Source organism: Gorilla gorilla, chromosome 20 (assembly GCF_029281585.2).
Source record: "Gorilla gorilla gorilla isolate KB3781 chromosome 20, NHGRI_mGorGor1-v2.1_pri, whole genome shotgun sequence".
In the NCBI taxonomy this organism is placed as follows: Eukaryota; Metazoa; Chordata; class Mammalia; order Primates; family Hominidae; genus Gorilla; species Gorilla gorilla.
In genome coordinates, this window is record NC_073244.2 from 22,918,831 (window position 1) to 22,938,302 (window position 19,472).

General features: G+C 47.8%; 2 protein-coding genes across 10 annotated transcripts in view; one reads left to right on the forward strand and one right to left on the reverse strand.

Moving 5' to 3' along the window:
- CALR3 (calreticulin 3) lies at nt 1–17,313 on the reverse strand. Its single transcript, XM_019015673.4, has 9 exons — nt 17,014–17,313; nt 16,726–16,827; nt 11,344–11,547; nt 6,121–6,215; nt 4,904–5,089; nt 3,636–3,743; nt 3,408–3,539; nt 1,556–1,648; nt 1–218 (listed from the first exon to the last, which is right to left on the reverse strand). The coding sequence occupies exons 1-9, from the start codon at nt 17,102–17,104 to the stop codon at nt 75–77; spliced, it is 1,155 nt and encodes a 384-aa protein (XP_018871218.2). The 5' UTR covers nt 17,105–17,313; the 3' UTR covers nt 1–74.
- C20H19orf44 (chromosome 20 C19orf44 homolog) overlaps nt 17,255–19,472 on the forward strand; it is a 25,078-nt gene continuing 22,860 nt past the window's right edge. For 3 of the 9 annotated variants that reach the window (XR_010131905.1, XR_008674203.2, XM_004060229.5), the window contains exon 1: nt 17,300–17,440. The gene's annotated coding sequence lies outside the window, so the exon portion shown is untranslated. Of the gene's footprint in view, nt 17,441–19,472 lie in introns of all 9 variants that reach the window. The other 6 variants (XR_010131908.1, XR_008674204.2, XR_008674205.1 and 3 more) reach the window with 5 other exon arrangements.

Sequence of the window (19,472 nt, forward strand, 5' to 3'; positions counted from 1 at the left end):
GACATTTGAGTTTGAAACATAGATTAAAGTAGCAATGAGATTTTACCACTCATCCTTATATCCAATGGGGATCACTAAAGTTCATTCCTTCTGTGAAATTGATTGAAGTAATGTTCGTGCCTGTTAATTTTTCCCGACAGCAGCTCTTCCTCCTCTTCCTCACGGGCCTTCTTCATTTCCTCCTTGGCCTGTATTGCATCCATCTCCCTTTCTGGACCCTGGAGAAAGAAAGAAAAAACATAAGCCCCACCGGGTGCGATGGCTCATGCCTGTAATCCCAGCACTTTGGGAGGCCGAGGCAGATGGATCACGAAGTCAGGAGATCGAGACCATCCTGGCTAACACGGTGAAACACAGTCTCTACCAAAAATACAAAAAAAAAAAAAAAGCCAGGCGTGGTGGTGGGCACCTGTAGTCCCAGCTACTCGGGAGGCTGAGGCAGGAGAATGGCCTAAACCTGGGAGGCAGAGCTTGCAGTGAGCTGAGATCACTCTACTGCACTCCATCCTGGGCAACAGAGCAAGACTCTGTCTCAAAAAAAAAAAAGCAAAAATTAGCTGGGCGTGGTGGTGTGTAGCTGTAGTCCCAGCTGCTCGGGAGGCTGAGGTGAGAGGATCATTTGAACCCAGGAGGCGGAGGTTGCCGTGAGTCGAGATGGCACCACTGCACTCCAGCCTGGGTGACAGAGCAAAACCCCATCTAAAAAAACAAAACAAAACAAAACAAAAAAAGCCCCAGAGGCCAGGGGTTATGCTTCCATGTGGCCAAATGTATGTCAGTACTCAGGCAGACCCTGCCTTCTAGAAGCCTCCTCATCACCTGGGATAGGCTGAATAAGAAGAACCTGTAAAGATTTTGTGTCCTGGCTGGGCGCGGTGACTCACACCTGTAATCCCAGCACTTTGGGAGGCCGAGGCAGGCAGATCACGAGGTCAAGAGAGCGAGACCATCCTGGCCAACATGGTGAAACCCCGTCTCTACTAAAAATACAAAAATTAGTTGGGTGTGGTGGCAGGAGCCTGTAGTCCCAGCTACTCGGGAGGCTGAGGCAGGAGAATCGCTTGAACCGGGAGGTGGAGGTTGCAGTGAGCCGAGATCCCGCCACTGTACTTCAGCCTGGCAACAGAGCGAGACTCCGTCTCAAAAAAAAAAAAAAAAAAAAAAAATTCATGTCCTAATCCCTGGAACCTGCCAATATTAACCTTACATGGGGCCAGGCACAGTGGCTCACTCCTGTAATCCCAGCACTTTGGGAGGCCAAGGCAGGTGGATCACCTGAGGTCAGGACTTCGAGACCAGCCTGAGCAATATGGTGAAACCCCCTCTCTACTAAAAATACACAAATTAGCCGGACGTGGTGGCATGCGCCTGTAGTCCCAGCTACTTGGGAGTCTGAGGCAGGAGAATCGCTTGAACCCGGGAGGTGGAGGTTGCAGTGAGCCGAGACTGTGCCACTACATTACAGCCTGGGTGACAGAGCTAGACTCCATCTAAAAAAAAAAAATTTACACAAATAAATTAGTGATGTAGGAAGAGTTAATCACGTGCTTCATACCTTGGTTTCGCCCCAGGTGGCCTTGCCAAAATTATCTGCATACTCTTCATCATCTGTGATCAGAAAGTTATCAAAAATGGTTCCAGATCTCACCTGCAGATGAAAATAAGGCCTTCATTATTATGCTTTTATTCTTTATTATTTGTTTATTTTTCATTTCTTTTTTCCTTTGGAAATATATGAAGCTCAGGTGACATTTTTTACTTTTTAGAGATGGGGTCTTGCTATGTTGCCTAGGCTGGATTTGAACTTCTGGGCTTGGCCAGGCGTGGTGGCTCACACCTGTAATCCCAGCACTTTGGGAGGCTGGGGCAGGTGAATCACTTGAGGTCAGGAGTTCAAGACTAGCCTGGCCAACATGGTGAACCCCATCTCTACTAAAAATACAAAAATTACCAGGTGTGGTCGTGCATGCCTGTAGTCCCAGCTACTCGGGAGGCTGAAGTGGGAGTATCGCTTGAACCCGGGAAGCAGAGGCTGCAGTGAGTTGAGATCGTGCCACTGCACTCCCGCCTGGGTGACAGACTGAGACTCAGTCTCAAAGAAAAAAAAAAAAAAGAACTGGGCTCATGTGATTGTCCCAGTTCAGCCTCCCCAGTAGCTGGGACTATTACAGGCGTGAGCCATACTGTCCCTGGCTACTAGGCCTTCATTATTGATGTGACATATGTAACAACTTTTCAAAAAGAAACAGTTGTATTTTGCTCAGTAGTATATACTATAACGGCAATTAGAACAGTAGGTGGTGCTTAAACCCATTTCTAGAATATCCTTTCCCTCTAAGGCACTGGTTCCTTAAACGTGGCTGCACATCAGGATCACCAAAACTTTTTTTTTTTTTTTGAGACTTAGTCTCGCTCTGTTTTTTGTTTTTTTTTGTTTGTTTGTTTGTTTGTTTTGAGATGAAGTGAAGTCTCACTCTGTCGCGGAGGCTGGAGTGCCGTGACGCGATCTTGGCTCACTGCAACCTCCACTTCCTGGGTTCAAGTGATTCCTCCCAGGATTAAGTTATTCTCATGCCTCACCCTCCTGAGTAGCTGGGACTACAAGCAAGAGCCACCACACCCGGCTAATTTTTGTATTTTTAGTAGAGACGAAGTTTCACTATGTTGCCCAGACTGCTCTGGAATGCCTGAGCTCAGGCAATCTGCCCCCCTCAGCCTCCCAAAGTGCTGGGATTACAGGCATGAGCCACTGAGCCCAGCTGGGATCAGCAAAGCATTAAAACAAAAAAACAAACAAAACTCTCAGCACTTTGGAAGGCTGAGGTGGAAGGACTGCTTGAGCCTAGAAGTTCTGAGACTCCCATCTCTTTTTTTCTTTTTTTTTTTGAGACGGAGTCTTGCTCTGTCGCCCAGACTGGAGTGCAGTGGCCCGATCTCAGCTCACTGCAAGCTCCGCCTCCCGGGTTCACGCCATTCTCCTGCCTCAGCCTCCCGAGTAGCTGGGACTACAGGCGCCCGCCACCACACCCGGCTAATTTTTTTTGTATTTTTAGTAGAGATGGGGTTTCACCATGTTAGCCAGGATGGTCTCGATCTCCTGACCTTGTGATCCACCCGCCTCAGCCTCCCAAAGTGCTGGGATTACAGGCGTGAGCCACCGCGCCCAGCCTAGACTCCCATTTCTTAAAAAAAAAAAAATCTGGATGTGGTGGCTTGTGCCTGTAGTCCTAGCTACTTGGGAGGCTGAGGTGGGAGGATCGCTTGGGCCCAGTTTGAGGCTACAGTGAGCTAGGATGGTGCCACTGCACTCCAGCCTAGGTGACAGAATGAGACCCTGTCTCAACAAAACAAAACAAAACAAAACACACACACACACAAAAACTAAAGTAAAGTTAAAACCAAATGACCTGCCAAAGCTCCAGGCCAATGGCACCAATGTTCTCAAATTCAGAGAGGTCATACTGCGTCAAATAGTCGGTATTCTTCATCTTACGGTGGAGCCAGACGTCTTTATGAATACCTTCCAGTTTCAGGCCATCCTGTATCAAAAACACCATATGGGGTGGTCTCAATGACATGGGCAGCGGAGGGGCAGCCCTGGGGCATCCCTGGCATCATACAAAGAGGCCACACACCTGGTACGGGGGCTTCTGGAGCATCGGCGCTGGCCAGTCCCCATCCAGTTCACCGTTCCAGTCGCTCTGCTTGCTGGCGCTGGTGTCCAGAAAATGCTTCTTCCAGTCCTTCAAAGACATGTAAGGAAAAAGTAAAATCAGTCAGATGCTCATGTATTTGTTGTTGTTGCTTCTGTTTTTGTTTCTTGAGACTAGGTTTTGCTCTCACCCAGGCTGGAGTGCGGTTGTGCAATCATGGCTCACTGCAGCCTCAACCTCTTGGGCTCCAGTGATCCTCCTGCCTCAGCCTCCCAAGTAGCTCGGACTACAGGCGCCCGCCATCATACCTGGCTACTATTTTTATGTTTTGTACAGTCAGGGTCTCCCTCTGTTGCCCAGGCTGGTCTCGAACTCCTGGGTTCAAGCGATCCTCCTGCCTTGACCTCTGGAAGTGCTGTTATTACAGGCATTAGCCACCACACCCAGCCAGATGCTCAGATTTGAGAAAGGAAATTCTTAAGATGCCAAGTGGCAGGCACAGGCTGGTGACCCCTGTCCCAGTGTCCCTCTCCCTTCTTCAGTTTGGTGGTCAGGAGGCCAAGTGCTTGGTGCTTCCAATCCCACTGAGGACTTCAGGGCAACACCACACTGCCTAGATTTTTCTCCCTAACCTGCCATATGACTTTAGCCCTTTCCTCCATGCTATGGAGAGGAGCAGCGGTGTGGAAACCTCAAGTAGTGGCTAGAGTGAAAAATGATGGTGCAAAAAGTGATGGTGATGGCCAGATGTGGTGGCTTATGCCTGTAATCCCAGCACTTTGGGAGGCCAAGGCAGGCAGATCACTTGAGGTCAGGAGTTCAAGACCAGCCTGGCCAACATGGTGAAACCCCATCTCTACTAAAAATACAAAAATTAGCCAGGGGTGGTGGCGGGTGCCTGTAATCCCAGCTATTCGGGAGACTGAGGCAGGAGAATCACTTGAACCTGGGAGGCAGAGGTTGCCATGAGCTGAGATCACGCCACTGCGCTCCAGCCTGGGCAACAAGAACGAAACTGTGTCTCAAAAATAAATAAATAAATAAATAAATAAATAAATAAATAAATAAATGTTTTACGATACCTTCAGATGTGTAGAGATGTGGCTGGTCTGCAGTGTGTGCTCTGGGGAGGGCATTTGGTTCTATAATATTGCCATCGTGGCTACCAGCCATGCAGCAATTGTCCAGTAACTGGGTACTTACAAACTACATTTGTGCACTTTTTAGAGTTGCCCAGGAAAAATTCACACCTGCGCTTTGTTGTCTTTAGTCTGTTCCCAATCCTTCGATTCTGCCGGGGATGTTTCCTTCTTGAGTGATGTTAAGTTCCAGTCATACTCTATGCTGCCGGATTCAATTGACTGACCATCAATTTTCACATCATAAGAAAGATCTGGTCTTAAAATTAGAGTGTAGAGGTGTGTGAAGCCATCAACCTGCATATTTTAGGGGGAAAAGCGTAACAATTAAATCCTCGATTTCTTTCTTTTTTTTTTTTTTTGAGATAGAGTCTCACTCTGTCGCCCAGGTTGGAGTGCAGTGGCACAATCTCGGCTCACTACAACCTCCACCTCCTGAGTTCAAGCGATTCTACTGCCTCAGCCTCCTGAGAAGCTGGGATTACAGGCACCTGCCACCATGCCTGGGTAATTTTTTGTGTCTAGTAGAGACAGAGTTTCACCATGTTGACCAGGCTGGTCTCGAACTCCTGACCTCAGGTGATCCACCTGCCTCAGCCTCCCAAAGTGCTGGGATTACAGGCATGAGCCACCACGCCCGGCCAACTCTCGATGTTTTAATGCAAGTCTAAATATGCAGTTTATTTTTATTTATTTTTTTTGAGACAGGGTCTTGCTCTGTCACCCAGGCTGGATTGCAGTGGTGCAATCAGAGCTCACTACAACCTTGACCTCCCAGGCTCAAGTGACCCTCCCACCTCAGCCTCCCCATTAGCTGGGACCACAGGTTCCTGGCACTACACCTGGCTAATTTTTGTATTTTTTGTCATGACAAGATTTCGCCATGTTGCCCAGGCTGGTCTTGAACTCCTTGGCTCAAGCAGTCCTCCTGCCTCAGCTTCCCAAACTGCTGGGATTACAGGTGTGAGCCACTGTACCCAGACATTTCTCCAGAATGTTTTTTTCATCCTGAATATTTCATTCATTAATGAGGGTGGATGTGGCTGAAATGTGACTGTACTATTGTAACCCTCATAGGGCAAATGATGACACGTCATAGCTCACAGTAAAAAATGAGAGTGCCCTCCTGATGGGGTAAAAACTTCAGGAAACCAGTTAAAGGAGAGAAGTATCTCCAATGGGCCCCCTAAACTGGAAACCGGAAACAGGAGGTATGTCTACAAAGACCCATCCCTGGCTCAGTTAAGTATTTTATTATCAAAACTATTTTTTCTAAACTTAGTCTGGCAGGAGTTAACACTCATTTATTTGAATACAAGAGCAGTTACCTTACACCTAATCAGTTTCTTGTTTTCGTGATACTTATTCTTGAAATGTAAAATAACATGAACTTTCTTGATATCAAATCCACAAATATCGGGTCCTACAAAAAAGATTAGCTGCTCTCAATTTCTTTCCATAATGCATCACCATAGAATAACCAACCTACAACCATTCTTTTTTTTTTTTTTGAGACGGAGTCTTGCTGTCACCCAGGCTGGAGTGCAGTGATCTTGGCTCACGGAAACTTCTGCCTCTTGGGTTCAAGCAATTCTCCTGCCTCAGCCTCCTGAGTAGCTGGGACTACAGGTGCATGCCATGATGCCCAGCTAATTTTTGTATTTTTAGTAGAGATGGGGTTTCACCATGCTGGCCAGGCTGGTCTCAAACTTCTGACCTTGTGATCCACCTGCCTCAGCCTCCCAAAGTCCTAGGATTACAGGCTTGAACCACCACACGCAGTCCAATCTTCTTAAATATAATCAGATATAATCTGATAATCAGATATTCACACTAAGATATTTATTTATTTATTTGAGACAGAGTCTCACTCTGTCACCCAGGCTGGAGTGCAGTGGTGGGATCTTGGCTCACTGCAGTCTCCGCCTCCTGGGTTTAAGTGATTCTCCTGCATCAACCTCCCGAGTAGAATAGCTGTGATTACAGGCATGCACCACCACACCCAGCTAATTTTTGTGGTTTTAGTAGAGATAGGGTTTTGCCATGTTGGCTAGGCTGGTCTCAAACTCCTGACCTCAGGTGATTTGCCTGCCTTGGCCTCCCAAAGTGCTGAGATTATAGGTGTGAGCCACTGCATCTGGTCACATGTGTGAATATCTTATTATTGCTGTTAAAGGACAATGTCCTGGCTTTCCACTCACTTTTTGAGTGTGTTCTGAAGCTTATTTAAATATTCAAAGTGGCCTGCTAATCCCAGCACTTTAGGAGGCCAAGGTGGGGAGATGACTTGAGGCCAGTTTGAGACCAGCCTGGCCAACATGGTAAAACCCCATGTGTACTAAAAATACAAAAATTAGCTGGGAGTGGTGGCGTGTCCCTGTAGTCCCAGGGACCTGGGAGGCTGAGGTGAGGGGATCACTTGAACCCAGGAAGTGGAGGTTGCAGTGAGCTGAGATCGGGCCACTGTACTCCAGCCTGGGTGACCAAGCGAGACTCTGTCTCAATTAAAAAAAAAAAAAAAGTGTGGGCTGGGCATGGTGGCTCACGGCTGTAATCCCAGAACTTTGGGAGGCTGAGGCGGGTGAATCACGAGGTCAGGAGTTCGAGACCAGCCTGACTAACATGGTGAAACCCCATCTCTACTAAAAATACAAAAATTAGCCAGGCATGGTGGCACACACCTGTAATCCCAGCTACTGGGGAGGCTGAGGCAGGAGAATGGCTTGAACCTGGGAGGCAGAGGTTGCAATGAGCCGAGATTGCACCATTGCACTCCAGCCTGGGTGACAGAGCAAGACTCCATCTCAAAAAAAAAAAAAAAAAAAAAAAGGTATTTACACATGTAATGGATGTTCATAAGGAAATGTAGACAGATGGGCTCTGTGTTGCCTGTCTGAGGTTTTATGCATAACTTATGCATAGGAATTCATGCAAATGTCAAGACTGACAATAACTGTGCTTCCCTTGTCCTCCTCCTTAACCCCTCACCCTCAGCAAGCTCCCCTCACACTAATGGCTGGCGGGGACTCATTGCAACAAAGTGTTCCAATAGTAACAGAGTGGGTTTGAGTAAAATGGAACTGTTGAATTAAAAACTGAAATACTAAGAAAAATTTATTTTAATCTTTTTTTGACCCCAAATTATGCTGCTTGGCAATTCAGATGTAGTAGACACATGCTATATAGGGTTCTTCCTTTATTTATTTATTTATTTATTTCGGACAGGGCCTTATTCTGTCATCCAGGCTGGAGTGCAGTTGTGTGATCATAACTTACTGCATCCTCAAACTCCTCGGCTCAGGGGATTCTCCTGCTTCAGCCTCCTGAGTAGCTAGAACCACAGGGGTGCGCCACCTCACTGGGTTAATTTTTAAAATTGTTGTAGAGATGGGGCCAGGCGTGGTGGCTCATGCCTGTAATTCCAGCACTTTGGGAGGCCAAAGTGGGTGGATCACCTGAGGTCAGTAAGTCGAGACCAGCCTGTCCAACATGGTGAAACCCCGTCTCTACAAAAATACAAAAAAATTAGCCGGGCGTGGTGGTGGGCACCTGTAACCCCAGCTACTTGGGAGGCTGAGGTAGGAGAATCGCTTGAACCTGGGAGGCAGAGGTTGCAGTGAGCCGGGATCGTGCCATTGCACTCCAGCCTGGGCGACGAGCGAAGCTGTGTCTCCAAAAAAAAAAAAAAAAATTTTGTAGAGATGGGGTCTTGCTATACTGCCCAAGCTGGTCTCAAACTCTGGGGCTCAAGTGATCCTCCCTTGATGTTTCAGATATCTGGGTGTTTTTTAGTTCTATTTTTATTTTTATTTTTTATTTTGTATCATTTATTTATTTATTTATTTATTTGAGACGGAGTTTTGCTCTCATTGCCCAGGCTGGAGTGCAATGGTGCAATCTCGGCTAACCATAACCTCTGCCTCCCAGGTTCAGGTGATTCTCCTGCCTCAGCCTCCTGAGTAGCTGGGATTATTACAGGCATGCGCCACCATGCCCAGCTAATTTTGAATTTTTTTTTTTTTTTTTTTTTTTTGAGACGGAGTCTCACTTTGTTGCCCAGGCTGGAGTGCAGTGGCGCGATCTCAGCTCAATGCAAGCTCTGCCTCCCAGGTTCACGCCATTCTCCTGCCTCAGCCTCCCGAGTAGTTGGGACTACAGGTGCCCACCACCACACCTGGCTAATTTTTTGTATTTTTAGTAGAGACAGGGTTTCACTGTGTTAGCCAGGATGGTCTCAATCTCCTGACCTCGTGATCCGCCCACCTCGGCCTCCCAAAGTGCTGGGATTACAGGCGTGAGCCACAGCGCCCGGCTCTAATTTTGTATTTTTAATAGAAACGGGGTTTCTCCATGTTGGTCAGGCTGGTCTCGAACTCCCGACCTCAGGTGATCCGCCCGCCTCTGGCTCCCAGAGTGCTGGGATAACAGGCGTGAGCCACCACACAGAGCCCTAATTTTTATTTTTTGTAGTGACAGGGTCTCACTATGTTGGCCAAGCTGGTCTCGAACTCCTGGACTCAAGTAATCCTCCTGCCTGGCCTCCCAAAAGTGCTGGGATTACAGGCATAAGCCACTGTGCCCAGCTGAGGATGAATATTTTGGAAGTACATTCATTCTCTTTTTTGGAGATGGAGTCTCGTTCTGTTACCCAGGCTGGAGTGCAGTGGTGAGATCTCGGCTCACTGCAACCTCCACCTCCCAGGTTCAAGCAATTCTCCTGCCTCAGCCTCCTGAGTACCTGGGACTACAGGCATGTGCCACTATGCCCAGCTAATTTTTTTTTGTATTTTTAGTAGAGATAGGGTTTTACCATGTTAGCCAGGCTGGTCTCGAACTCCTGAACTCCAGTGATCTGCCCACCTTGGCCTCCCAAAATGCTGAGATAACAGGTGTGAGCCGCTACACCCAGCCTGAGGTACATTCATTATTAATGTTTTAAGTTACACTATACTTAGGTCTATTTCCTGTGGCCCAGTGTGGTCCCTTCCCAGTTCTAGCACAAATTTTAATCAAGTGCCCCTGTTGTCAGGAGACATTTAATATTTTCTAGAGGTTTGCAGGCTTTTTCTATAAAGGCCAGATGGTAAAATATTTTTGGCTTTGTAAGCCTAATGATCTCTGTCATGACAACTTAACTCTGCCACTGGTACTGGCAAGCAGCCACAGACAACATATAAATGAACAGAGTGAGGCTGCATTCCAGTAAGACTTCATTTATGCACACTGAAATCTAAATTTCATATAATTTTCATGTATCACAAAATATCATCTTGTATTGATTTTTTCCAACCAGTTAAAAATGTAAAAAACATTTTTAGTTCACGAGTTATATAAACACAGGCGGTGGGCCAATTTGGCCCATGGCCAAGGTTTACTGAGTCCTGAAGGATTCAAAACACAGGTTGAGACCAGGCGTGGTGGCTCACGCCTGTAATCCCAGCACTTTGGAAGGCCAAGGCGGGTGGATCACCTGAGGTCAGGAGTTCGATACCTGCCAGGAGTTCGAGACCAGCCTGACCAACATGGTGAAACCCCATCTTGGCCGGGCGCAGTGGCTCATGCCTGTAATCCCAGCACTTTGGGAGGCTGAGGTGGGCGGATCACCTGAGATCAGGAGTTCGAGACCAGCCTGACCAACATGGAGAAACCCCGTCTCTACTAAAAATACAAAAATTAGCTGGGCGTGGTGGTGCATGCCTGTAATCCCAGCTACTTGGGAGGCTGAAGCAGGTGAATCCCCTGAACCTGGGAGGAGGAGGTTGCAGTGAGCCGAGATCATGCCATTCCACTCCAGCCTGGGCAACAAGAGCGAAACTCTGTCTCAAAAAAAAAAAACCCATCTCTACTAAAATACAAAAAAAATGAGCCAGGTATGGTGGCACATGCCTGTAATCCCAGCTACTCAAGAGGCTGAGATAGGAGAATCACTTGAACCCAGGAGGCGGAGATTGCAGTGAGGCGAGATCAAGCCATTGCCATTGCACTCCAGCCTGGGCCACAAGAGTGAAAACTCGGGCTCGAAACAAAAACAAAAACAAAAACAAACAAACAAAAAAACTACACAGGTTGAGCATCCCAAATCAAAAAATCGCAAATCTGAAGTGTTCCAAGACCCAAAACTTTTAGAATCAACATGATGCTCAAAGGAAATGCTCATCAGAGCATTGTGGATTTCAGATTTTTCAGATTAGCGATGCTCAACCGGTAAGGATAATGCAAATAATCCAAAATCCAAAAAAAATTTCCAAAATCCAAAACACTCTGGTCCCAAACATTTCAGATAAGGTATCCTTACCCTGCATGAGGGCAACATTAATGGTGAATAAATAACTTCTTCAGGAACACAACAGACTGGTACAGTTGCCTTTTTATATTAATTAGGCTTAATAGTGCTTGGATCCGATATACTCAATACTACTACAAACCTTGGATCCGATATACTCAATACTACTACCTTCACTACATTAGCAAAGTCTTAGTCTAAAGATCCTGTGAAGCGGAAGGGTTTTCAAAGTCGCTAGAAGTGGTTGTGTTGCACCACGTAAACTCACCAAACATAATATAGTACTGCGATTTTCCATTCAGGTTCTTCTGGTCAATGTCTGCAGGAAAGACCTTAATGTAGCCCCCTCCACAGTCCATCTTCTGCTCATGTTTTACTGTGTACTGAATGACCAGAGTTTTCCCTTTATTGCTGAACGGTTTGAAGCGTGCAGAGATGGCATAGAATCGGCCATTCTGAGTGGTTTGCAGACCTTCGAACAAAAAATACTCATGAAGGATCAGGAATGACGCTGTGCTAAGTAACGCAGGAAGTTAAATGGATGTCCTTCCCTTACTCCCAAACATAAATGTCCTAACCATTTACAGTGATCTACAGTGCCAACAGAGCATTATACAATAATGCATAATGGGTAGACCACTAGCAGGCACTCTGCTTCTATATACTTTTTTTTTTTTTTGACATGGAGTCTCACACTGTCGCCCAGGCTGGAGTGCAATGGCGTGATCTCGGCTCACTGCAACCTCCACCTCCCGGGTTCAAGTGATTTTCCTGCCTCAGCCTCCTGAGTAGTTGGGATTACAACTACAATTAGCCACCATGCCTGGCTAATTTTTGTATTTCTAGTAGAGATAGGGTTTCTCCATGTTGGTCAGGCTGGTCTCGAACTCCTGACCTCAGGTGACTGCCCATCTCAGCCTCCCAAAGTGCTGGAATTACAGGCGTGAGCCAGCGTGCCTGGCCCATACAACTTTTATTTCACACACCTGGAAGTTTTTGTTCTTAATATACCACTGTTATTAATTAATTATTTTTTGAGATGGAGTCTTGCTCTGTCGCCCAGGCTGGAGTGCAGTGGCACGATCTCGGCCCACTGCAAGCTCCACCTCCTGGGTTCACGCCATTCTCCTGCCTCAGCCTCCCGAGTAGCTGGGACTACAGGTGCTGGCCACAACACCCAGCTAATTTTTTGTATTTTTAGTAGAGACAGGGTTTCACCATGTTAGCCAGGATGGTCTCGATTCCCTGACCTCATGATCCGCCTGCCTCGGCCTCCCAAAGTGCTGGGATTACAGGCGTGAGCCACCGTGCCCGACTGGTCCCTTTCCTAAACATTCTACTCTGCCTTTTCAGCATAAAAGGCAGCCATAGACAATATATAAATGAATGGACTGCCAGGCATGCTGGCTCACGCCTGTAATCCCAGCACTTTGGGAGGCTGAGGCAGGCGGATCACGGGGTCAGGAGTTTGAGACCAGCCTGGCCAATATGGTGAAACCCTATCTCTACTAAAAATACAAAAATTAGCAGGCTGTGGTGGCGTGTGCCTGTAGTCCCAGCTACTCAGGAGAGTGAGGCAGAAGAATCGCTTAAACCCAGGAGGAGGAGGTTGCAGTGAGCTGAGATTGCACCACTGCACTCCAGCCTGGGTGACAGAGTGAGACTCCGTCTCCAAAAAAAAAAGAATGGATGTGGCTGTGTTCCAGTGAAACTTAATGGACACCAAACTTTCTTTCTTTCTTTTCTTTTTTTTTTTTTTTTGAGACAGAGGCTCGCTCTATTGCCCAGACTGAATCTCTGCTCACTGCAACCTCCGCCTCCCAGGTTCAAGCGATTCTCCTGCCTCAGCCTCCTGAGTAGCTGGGACTACAGGCATGCGACACCATGCCTGGCTAATTTTCATATTTTTAGTAGAGATGGGGTTTCACCAAGTTGCCCAGGCTGGTCTTGAACTCCTGGTCTCAAGTGATCCACTCGCCTTGGCCTCCCAGAGTGCTAAGATTACAGGTGTGAACCACTGTGCCTGGCCTAAACTTTCACATATGTGAAAGCAAATACAATTTAAAGCCTTGAGAGGCCAGGCATGGTGGCTCACATCTGTAATCTCAACACTTTGGGAGGCTGAGCCAGGTGGATCACTTGAAGTCAGAAGTTTGAGACCAGCCTGGCCAACGTGGGGAAACTCCATTTCTACTAAAAATACAAAATTAGCCGAGCGTAGTGGCGCGTGCCTGTGGTCCCAGCTACTCGGGAAGCTCAGGCAGCTGAACTGTTTGAACCTGGGAGGTGGAGGAGCCATTGCACCCCAGCCTGGGTGGCAGGGCGAAACTCCGTTTAAAAAAATAAATAAGCCAGACGCAGTGGCTCACGCCTGTAATTCCAACACTTTGGGAGGCCGAGGCGGGCGGATCACCTGAGGTTGGGAGTTGGAGACCAGCCTGACCAACATGGAGAAACCCTGTCTCTACTAAAAATACAAAATTAGGCCGGGCGCAGTGGCTCACCCCTGTAATCCCAGCACTTTGGGAGGCTGAGGCGGGAGGATCACGAGGTCAGGAGATTGAGATCATCCTGGCTAACACGTGAAACCCTGTCTCTACTAAAAAAAAAAAAATACAAAAAATTAGCCGGGCGTGGTGGCAGGCGCCTGTAGTTCCAGCTACTCGGCAGAAGAATGGCGTGAACCCAGGAGGCAGAACTTGCCGTGAGCCGAGATCGCGCCACTGCACTCCATCCTGGGCTACAGAGCGAGACTCCGCCTCAAAAAAAAAAAAAAAAAAATTAGCCAGGTGTGGTGGCACATGCCTATAATCCTAGCTACTTGTGAGGCCGGAGGCAGGAGAATCATTTGAACCTGGGAGGCGGAGGTTGTGGTGAGCAGAGATCACGCCATTGCACTCCAGTCTGGGTAACAAGGGTGAAACTCTCTCTCAAATAAATATATAAAATAAATAAAAACCTTGAGTAAGATGTGTGATCTGAGTCATGCAGCATGCAGGTGTAACCTCTGCTTCTTAAATCATAGATAAACCTTCTTCCTCATTGTTCTTGTTCGGCAAATGACTAGGACAAACCAGAGACCAGGCCTCCTCTATTTGTGACCACTGACCTTAGTTACAGATTAACTGCCTCCAGTACTGACCTGTACCTAACTCAGACCAGATGGCACAAAAGATGCCGTGACTGTTACATCTTCAGGGTGAAATGTTAAATATACCTTCTCAAAAGAAAAAGACCACCTTGACTAATGGGATCATGGTCATTATCTATCAAGCCTTGCCTAGAAAGATGCTGAAATTCTGTTAAGCTTCTCTAAACTTTGTCTGTACAAATGATCCCAAACTTCTACACTTCAGAACACTGACTTCTATTCTTTGGGATCTGTGTTTTCCACACAGTTGTCCTTAAACTTTGAGCTTGAATTAGCTCTCTTGAAGCTAGATTTTTTTTTTTTTTTTTTTTTTTTTGAGACAGAGTCCTGCTCTGTTGCCCAGGCTGGAGTGTAGTGGCACGATCTCGACTCACTGCAACCTCCACCTCTCGGGTTCATGTGATTCTCCTGCCTCAATCTCCCAAGTAGCTGGGACTACAGGCCTATGCCACCATGCTTGGCTAATATTTGTATATATATATATTTTTTTTCTTGAGACAGAGTCTTGCTCGGTTATCCAGGCTGGAGTGCAGTGGCATGATCTTGGCTCACTGCAACCTCCGCCTCCTGGGTTCAAGTGATTCTCCTGCCTCAGCCTCTGAAGTAGGTGAGATTATAGATGTGTGCCACCATGCCCAGCTAATTTTTGTATTTTTAATAGAGACAGAGTTTCGCCATGTTGGCCAGGCTGGTCTCAACCTCAAGTGATTCGCTTGCCTTATCTTGACCTCCCTGTACAAAAGTAAAAACTCATTGTGTTGTACCCTGAAGAATGTGCAGGCGACAAGATGTAATGTTTATCTCTGTATTTTTTTCTTTTATTTTTTGAAATGGAGTCTCATTCTGTCACCCAGGCTGGAGTGCAGTGGTGCAATCTCAGTTCACTGCAACCTCTGCCTCCTGGGTACAAACGATTCTTCTGCCTCAGCCTCCCAATTAGCTGGGATTATAGTTGTGCGCCACCACGCTTGGCTAACTTTTTTGTATTTTTGTGGAGACAGGGTTTCACCATGGTGACCAGGCTGGTCTCAAACTCCTGACTTCAAGTAATCCACCTGCCTTGGCCTCCCAACATGCTGGGATTACAGGCATGAGCCACCGTGCCTGACCATATTTTTCTTTTTTTTTGAGATGGAGTCTCAACTCTGTCACTGAGGCTGGAGTGCAGGGGCATGATCTCTGCTCACTGCAACCTCTGCCTCACGGGTTCAAGCGATTCTTCTGCCTCAGCCTCCCGAGTAGCTGGGACTACAGGCATGAGCCACCACACCCAGCTAATTTTTGTATTTTTAGTAGAGACAGGGTGTCACCGTATTGGCCAGACTGGTTTTGAACTCCTGACCTCATGATCCGCTCGCCTAAGGCCTCCCAAAGTGCTGGGATTACAGGCATGAGCCACCGCGCCTGGCCTATTTTTCTTTTTAATGCGAAAATTAAAATGAGAAAAAGTACCCACTAACCTTTTCCTTCTGAGGGGCATGGCCCTTGATCCTCAAATGCACTTGACTAGTGTCTATTAAGAGGGGCAATTTTGGTAATGCCTACTAATAACACATTCATATAAATATAATCCAAAGAAGGTTAAATACCATTGCATATTTGACAGTGCTTCAAGTATGATTTTATTATACCAAATAAGCTGAATATGTCTCCTTGGACTTCAGGGGACCTAATACCAATAAAAGTAATAATAATGATAATAGGCCAAGCACCATGGTTCATGCCTATAATCCCAGCACTTTAGGAGGCCGAGGCAGGTGGATTACTTAAGGCCAGGAGTTTGAGACCAGCCTGGGCAATGTGGTGAAACTCTGTCTCTAAAAAGATTAGCAGGGCGTGGCGGCGCACGCTTGTAATCGCAGCTCCTCAGAAGCCTGAAGCAAGAGAATCACTTGAACCCAGGAGACGGAGGTTTGAGTGAGCCAAGATCGTGCCACTGCACTCTAGCCTAGGCGACAGAGCGAGACTCCTACTACCAAAAAAAAAAAAAAAAAAAAAAAGGAATCTTCGGCAATAAAGGAGAGAGGAGGCTGGATGTTGTGGCTCTTGCCTGTAATCCCAGCACTTTGGGAGGCCGAGGTGGGTGGATCATGAGGTCAGGAGTTCGAGACCAGCCTGGCCAACGTGGACCCTGTCTCTACTAAAAGTACAAAAATTAGCCGGTCATGGTGGCGCGCGCCTGTAGTCTCAGCTACTCGGGAGGCTGAGGCAGGAGAATTGCTTGAACCCGGGAGGTGGAAGTTGCAGTGAGCCGAAATCGCGCCACTGCACTCCAGCCTGGGCAACAGAGCAAGGCTCCGTCTCAAAAAAAAAAAAAAAAAAAAAAAAGGAGAGAAGAAACAAAAAAACAAGGAAAGGAGCCCCTTAAGTTCTACTTTTGCCTTAATGTCTTCATCTGTAAAACGGGAATAAAAGCGTTTTGGCTGTGCCACAACTACCTAGAGAGGTTGCTATGGAAATGTAACATTAGGCTCAATTTGGTCCTGATTCTACACTAACCTTTATCTTTCTCTTTATGACCATAAAACTTCCCCGACGAAAGTCTAAAATGCCCAAATCGGGAGTCATTGGTGGACTGCAACCATCGGTTTCTCCAATGCTCTGTGGGGAAGGGGAAATAACACCGGTTAGAGGTGATAATGGTTAATTTGGGCTAAGGGAAGGGTGAAGGGGACCCTCGAGGATTCGAGGGTTCGCCGCCGTCGACCCCTTGGCGACTCTGGCCAGCCTTAGGGGGCGGAGATGGGGGAGCTTACACCTCCGCCACCACGGGCGTGGCCCCTTCACCTCCGTCTAGAAATTCCTCTTGGAAATAGACGGTAGCCAGCGCCACTCGCAGCATGCATATGGCCCAGAGCTGGACCAGAGCCCGGGCCATGGGGACGTGCACTGCGCTTCTGGTCGCCGCCACCCCTTAGCTCCCGGCTCTCTCTGCGGCTCTTCAGGCGCGTCCCGAAACTACAACTCCCGTCACAACTCGCGATTATGACCTGAGGGTCCCATTGGTCGCTGAGGCGCGGGGCACTTTGGGCCCGCCCCGGAACTACCGCTCCCATGACACCCCGCGATTGTGATTCGGGGCGCCATTGGTCTGCGGGGCGCGGTGCTTCCCGGGAGATGTAGTCTCTTCTGCTCTGGCTCTGTTGCCCAGGGCAACCGCGCCCTCAGGCCTGAATGTGGCGGCTGCCTCTGCGAATGGACGGCGTGGGAGGAGGTCGGCAGGGCTGGTGGGGAGGTGACCTGGCTGGGCGTCCGGGCTCGCGAGGGGGATACGGGGAAATGGGGCCTTCTCCGGGGCTGAGCTGGTTGGGCCGCTGCAGGATGGTCCCGCGCCTCAGTTTCCCTGTCTGGGGTCTATTGGAGCGTGGTCCTGCGCGGGTCGCTTCATAGCTGGGGAGAAGAGCAGGATGGTCTGAGGGTCGCCAGGGTTTTCAAATTTTGGTTTGTTGATTTGTAACAACTTTATTGAGCCTTCATTTACATACCATAGTGTTCGCCGCTTTTAAGCTGACGACTCCGTTATTTTTAGTAAATCTACAAAGTTGTGAAGCCGTCGCCACCATCCAGCTCATCCAGCTTTAGAACTTTGCGTCAGGCCGGGCGCGGTGATTCACGCCTGGAATCCCAGCACTTTGGGAGGCAGAGGCAGGAGGATCACTTGAGGCCAGGAGATCCAGACCAGCCTGGGCAACATGGCGAGACCCCATCTCTAAAAAAGATAAAAATAAAAAATTAGCCAGGTGTAGTGGCACGCGCCTGTAGTCCCAGCTACTCGGGATGTTGAGGCAGGAGGGAGGATTGCTTGTGTCCAGGAGGTCAAGGCTGCTGTGAGCTGTGATCATGCCACTGCACTCCGGCTAATTTTTTGTATTTTTAGTAGAGATGGGGTTTCACCATGTTTGCCACGCTGGTCTCGAACTCCTGACCTCACGTAATCTGCCAGCCTTGGCCTCCCAAAGTGCTGGGATTATAGGCGTGAGTCACAGCACCGGCCCGATCTGCTTTCTGAGTTTATTGGTTTGCCTTTTCTTGACAGTTCTTACAAATGAAATGATAGGGTATGTGGAGTTTAGTGTCTGGCTACTTTCTTTTTTCTTTCCTTTTTTTTTTTTTTGAGGCAGATTCTCGCTCTGTTACTTAGGCTGGAGTGCAATGGTGCGATCTCGGCTCACTGCGAACTCCGCCTCCCAGGTTCAAGCAATTCTCCGGTCTCAGCGTCCTGAGTAGTTGGGATTACAGGCGCATGCCACCACGCCCCGCTAATTTTTGTATTTTTAGTAGAGACGGGGTTTTACCATGTGGGTCAGGCTGGTCTCGATCTCCTGACCTCGTGATCCACCCGCCTTAGCCTCCCAAAGTGTTGGGATTACAGGCGTGAGCCACCGCGCCCGGCTTGGCTACTTTCCCTTAGCATGATGTATTTGAGATTCCTGCATGCTGTTATATTAGTATTTGTTTTTTAAATTGCTGAACAGTATTCCACTGTATGGATGGACCATAGTTTGTAATCCATTCACTAATTAATGGATAGTTACATTGTTTTCCGTTTTAGTCTACTAGGAGTAATAAATATTATGGGGCCAGGTATGATGATGTGGGATTGTAATCTCAGCATTTTGGGAGGCTGAGGCTGCGGATCTCTAGAACCCAGGAATCTGAGAACAGCCTGGGCAACACAGTGAGACCTTGTTTCTACAAAAAGTTAGCTAGGCATGGCAATGTGTGTCTGTAGTCCCAGCTACCCAGGAAGCTGAGGTGGGAGGATCGCGTGACCCCGGGAGGTCGAGGCTGTAGTGAGCCATGATAACACCACTGCACTCAGCCTGGGCAACAGAGTGAGAGCCTGTCTCAAAACAAAACAAAACTATTACGAACATTTGCATACATTTGCATTTCTCTTGGGCCACATGGGAGTGGAATTCCTGGATCACATGGTAACTCTATGTCTAACCTTTTGAGGAACCAACTGTTTTCCACATTGAGGACTACATCATTTTACAATTCCCCCAACAACATATGAGGGTTCCAATTTCTTTAATTTTTTTAAAGATAGGGTCTTGCCCTATCATCCAGGCTGGAGTCCAGTGGCACGGTCATAGCTCACTGCAGCCTCAAACTCCTGGGCTCAAGCAATCCTCCCACCTCAGCCTCCCGAGTAACTGGGACTACAGGTGTGTGCCATCACACCCAGCTAATTTTTTCATTTTTTGTAGAGATGGCGTCTCCCTATGTTGCCCAGGCTGGTC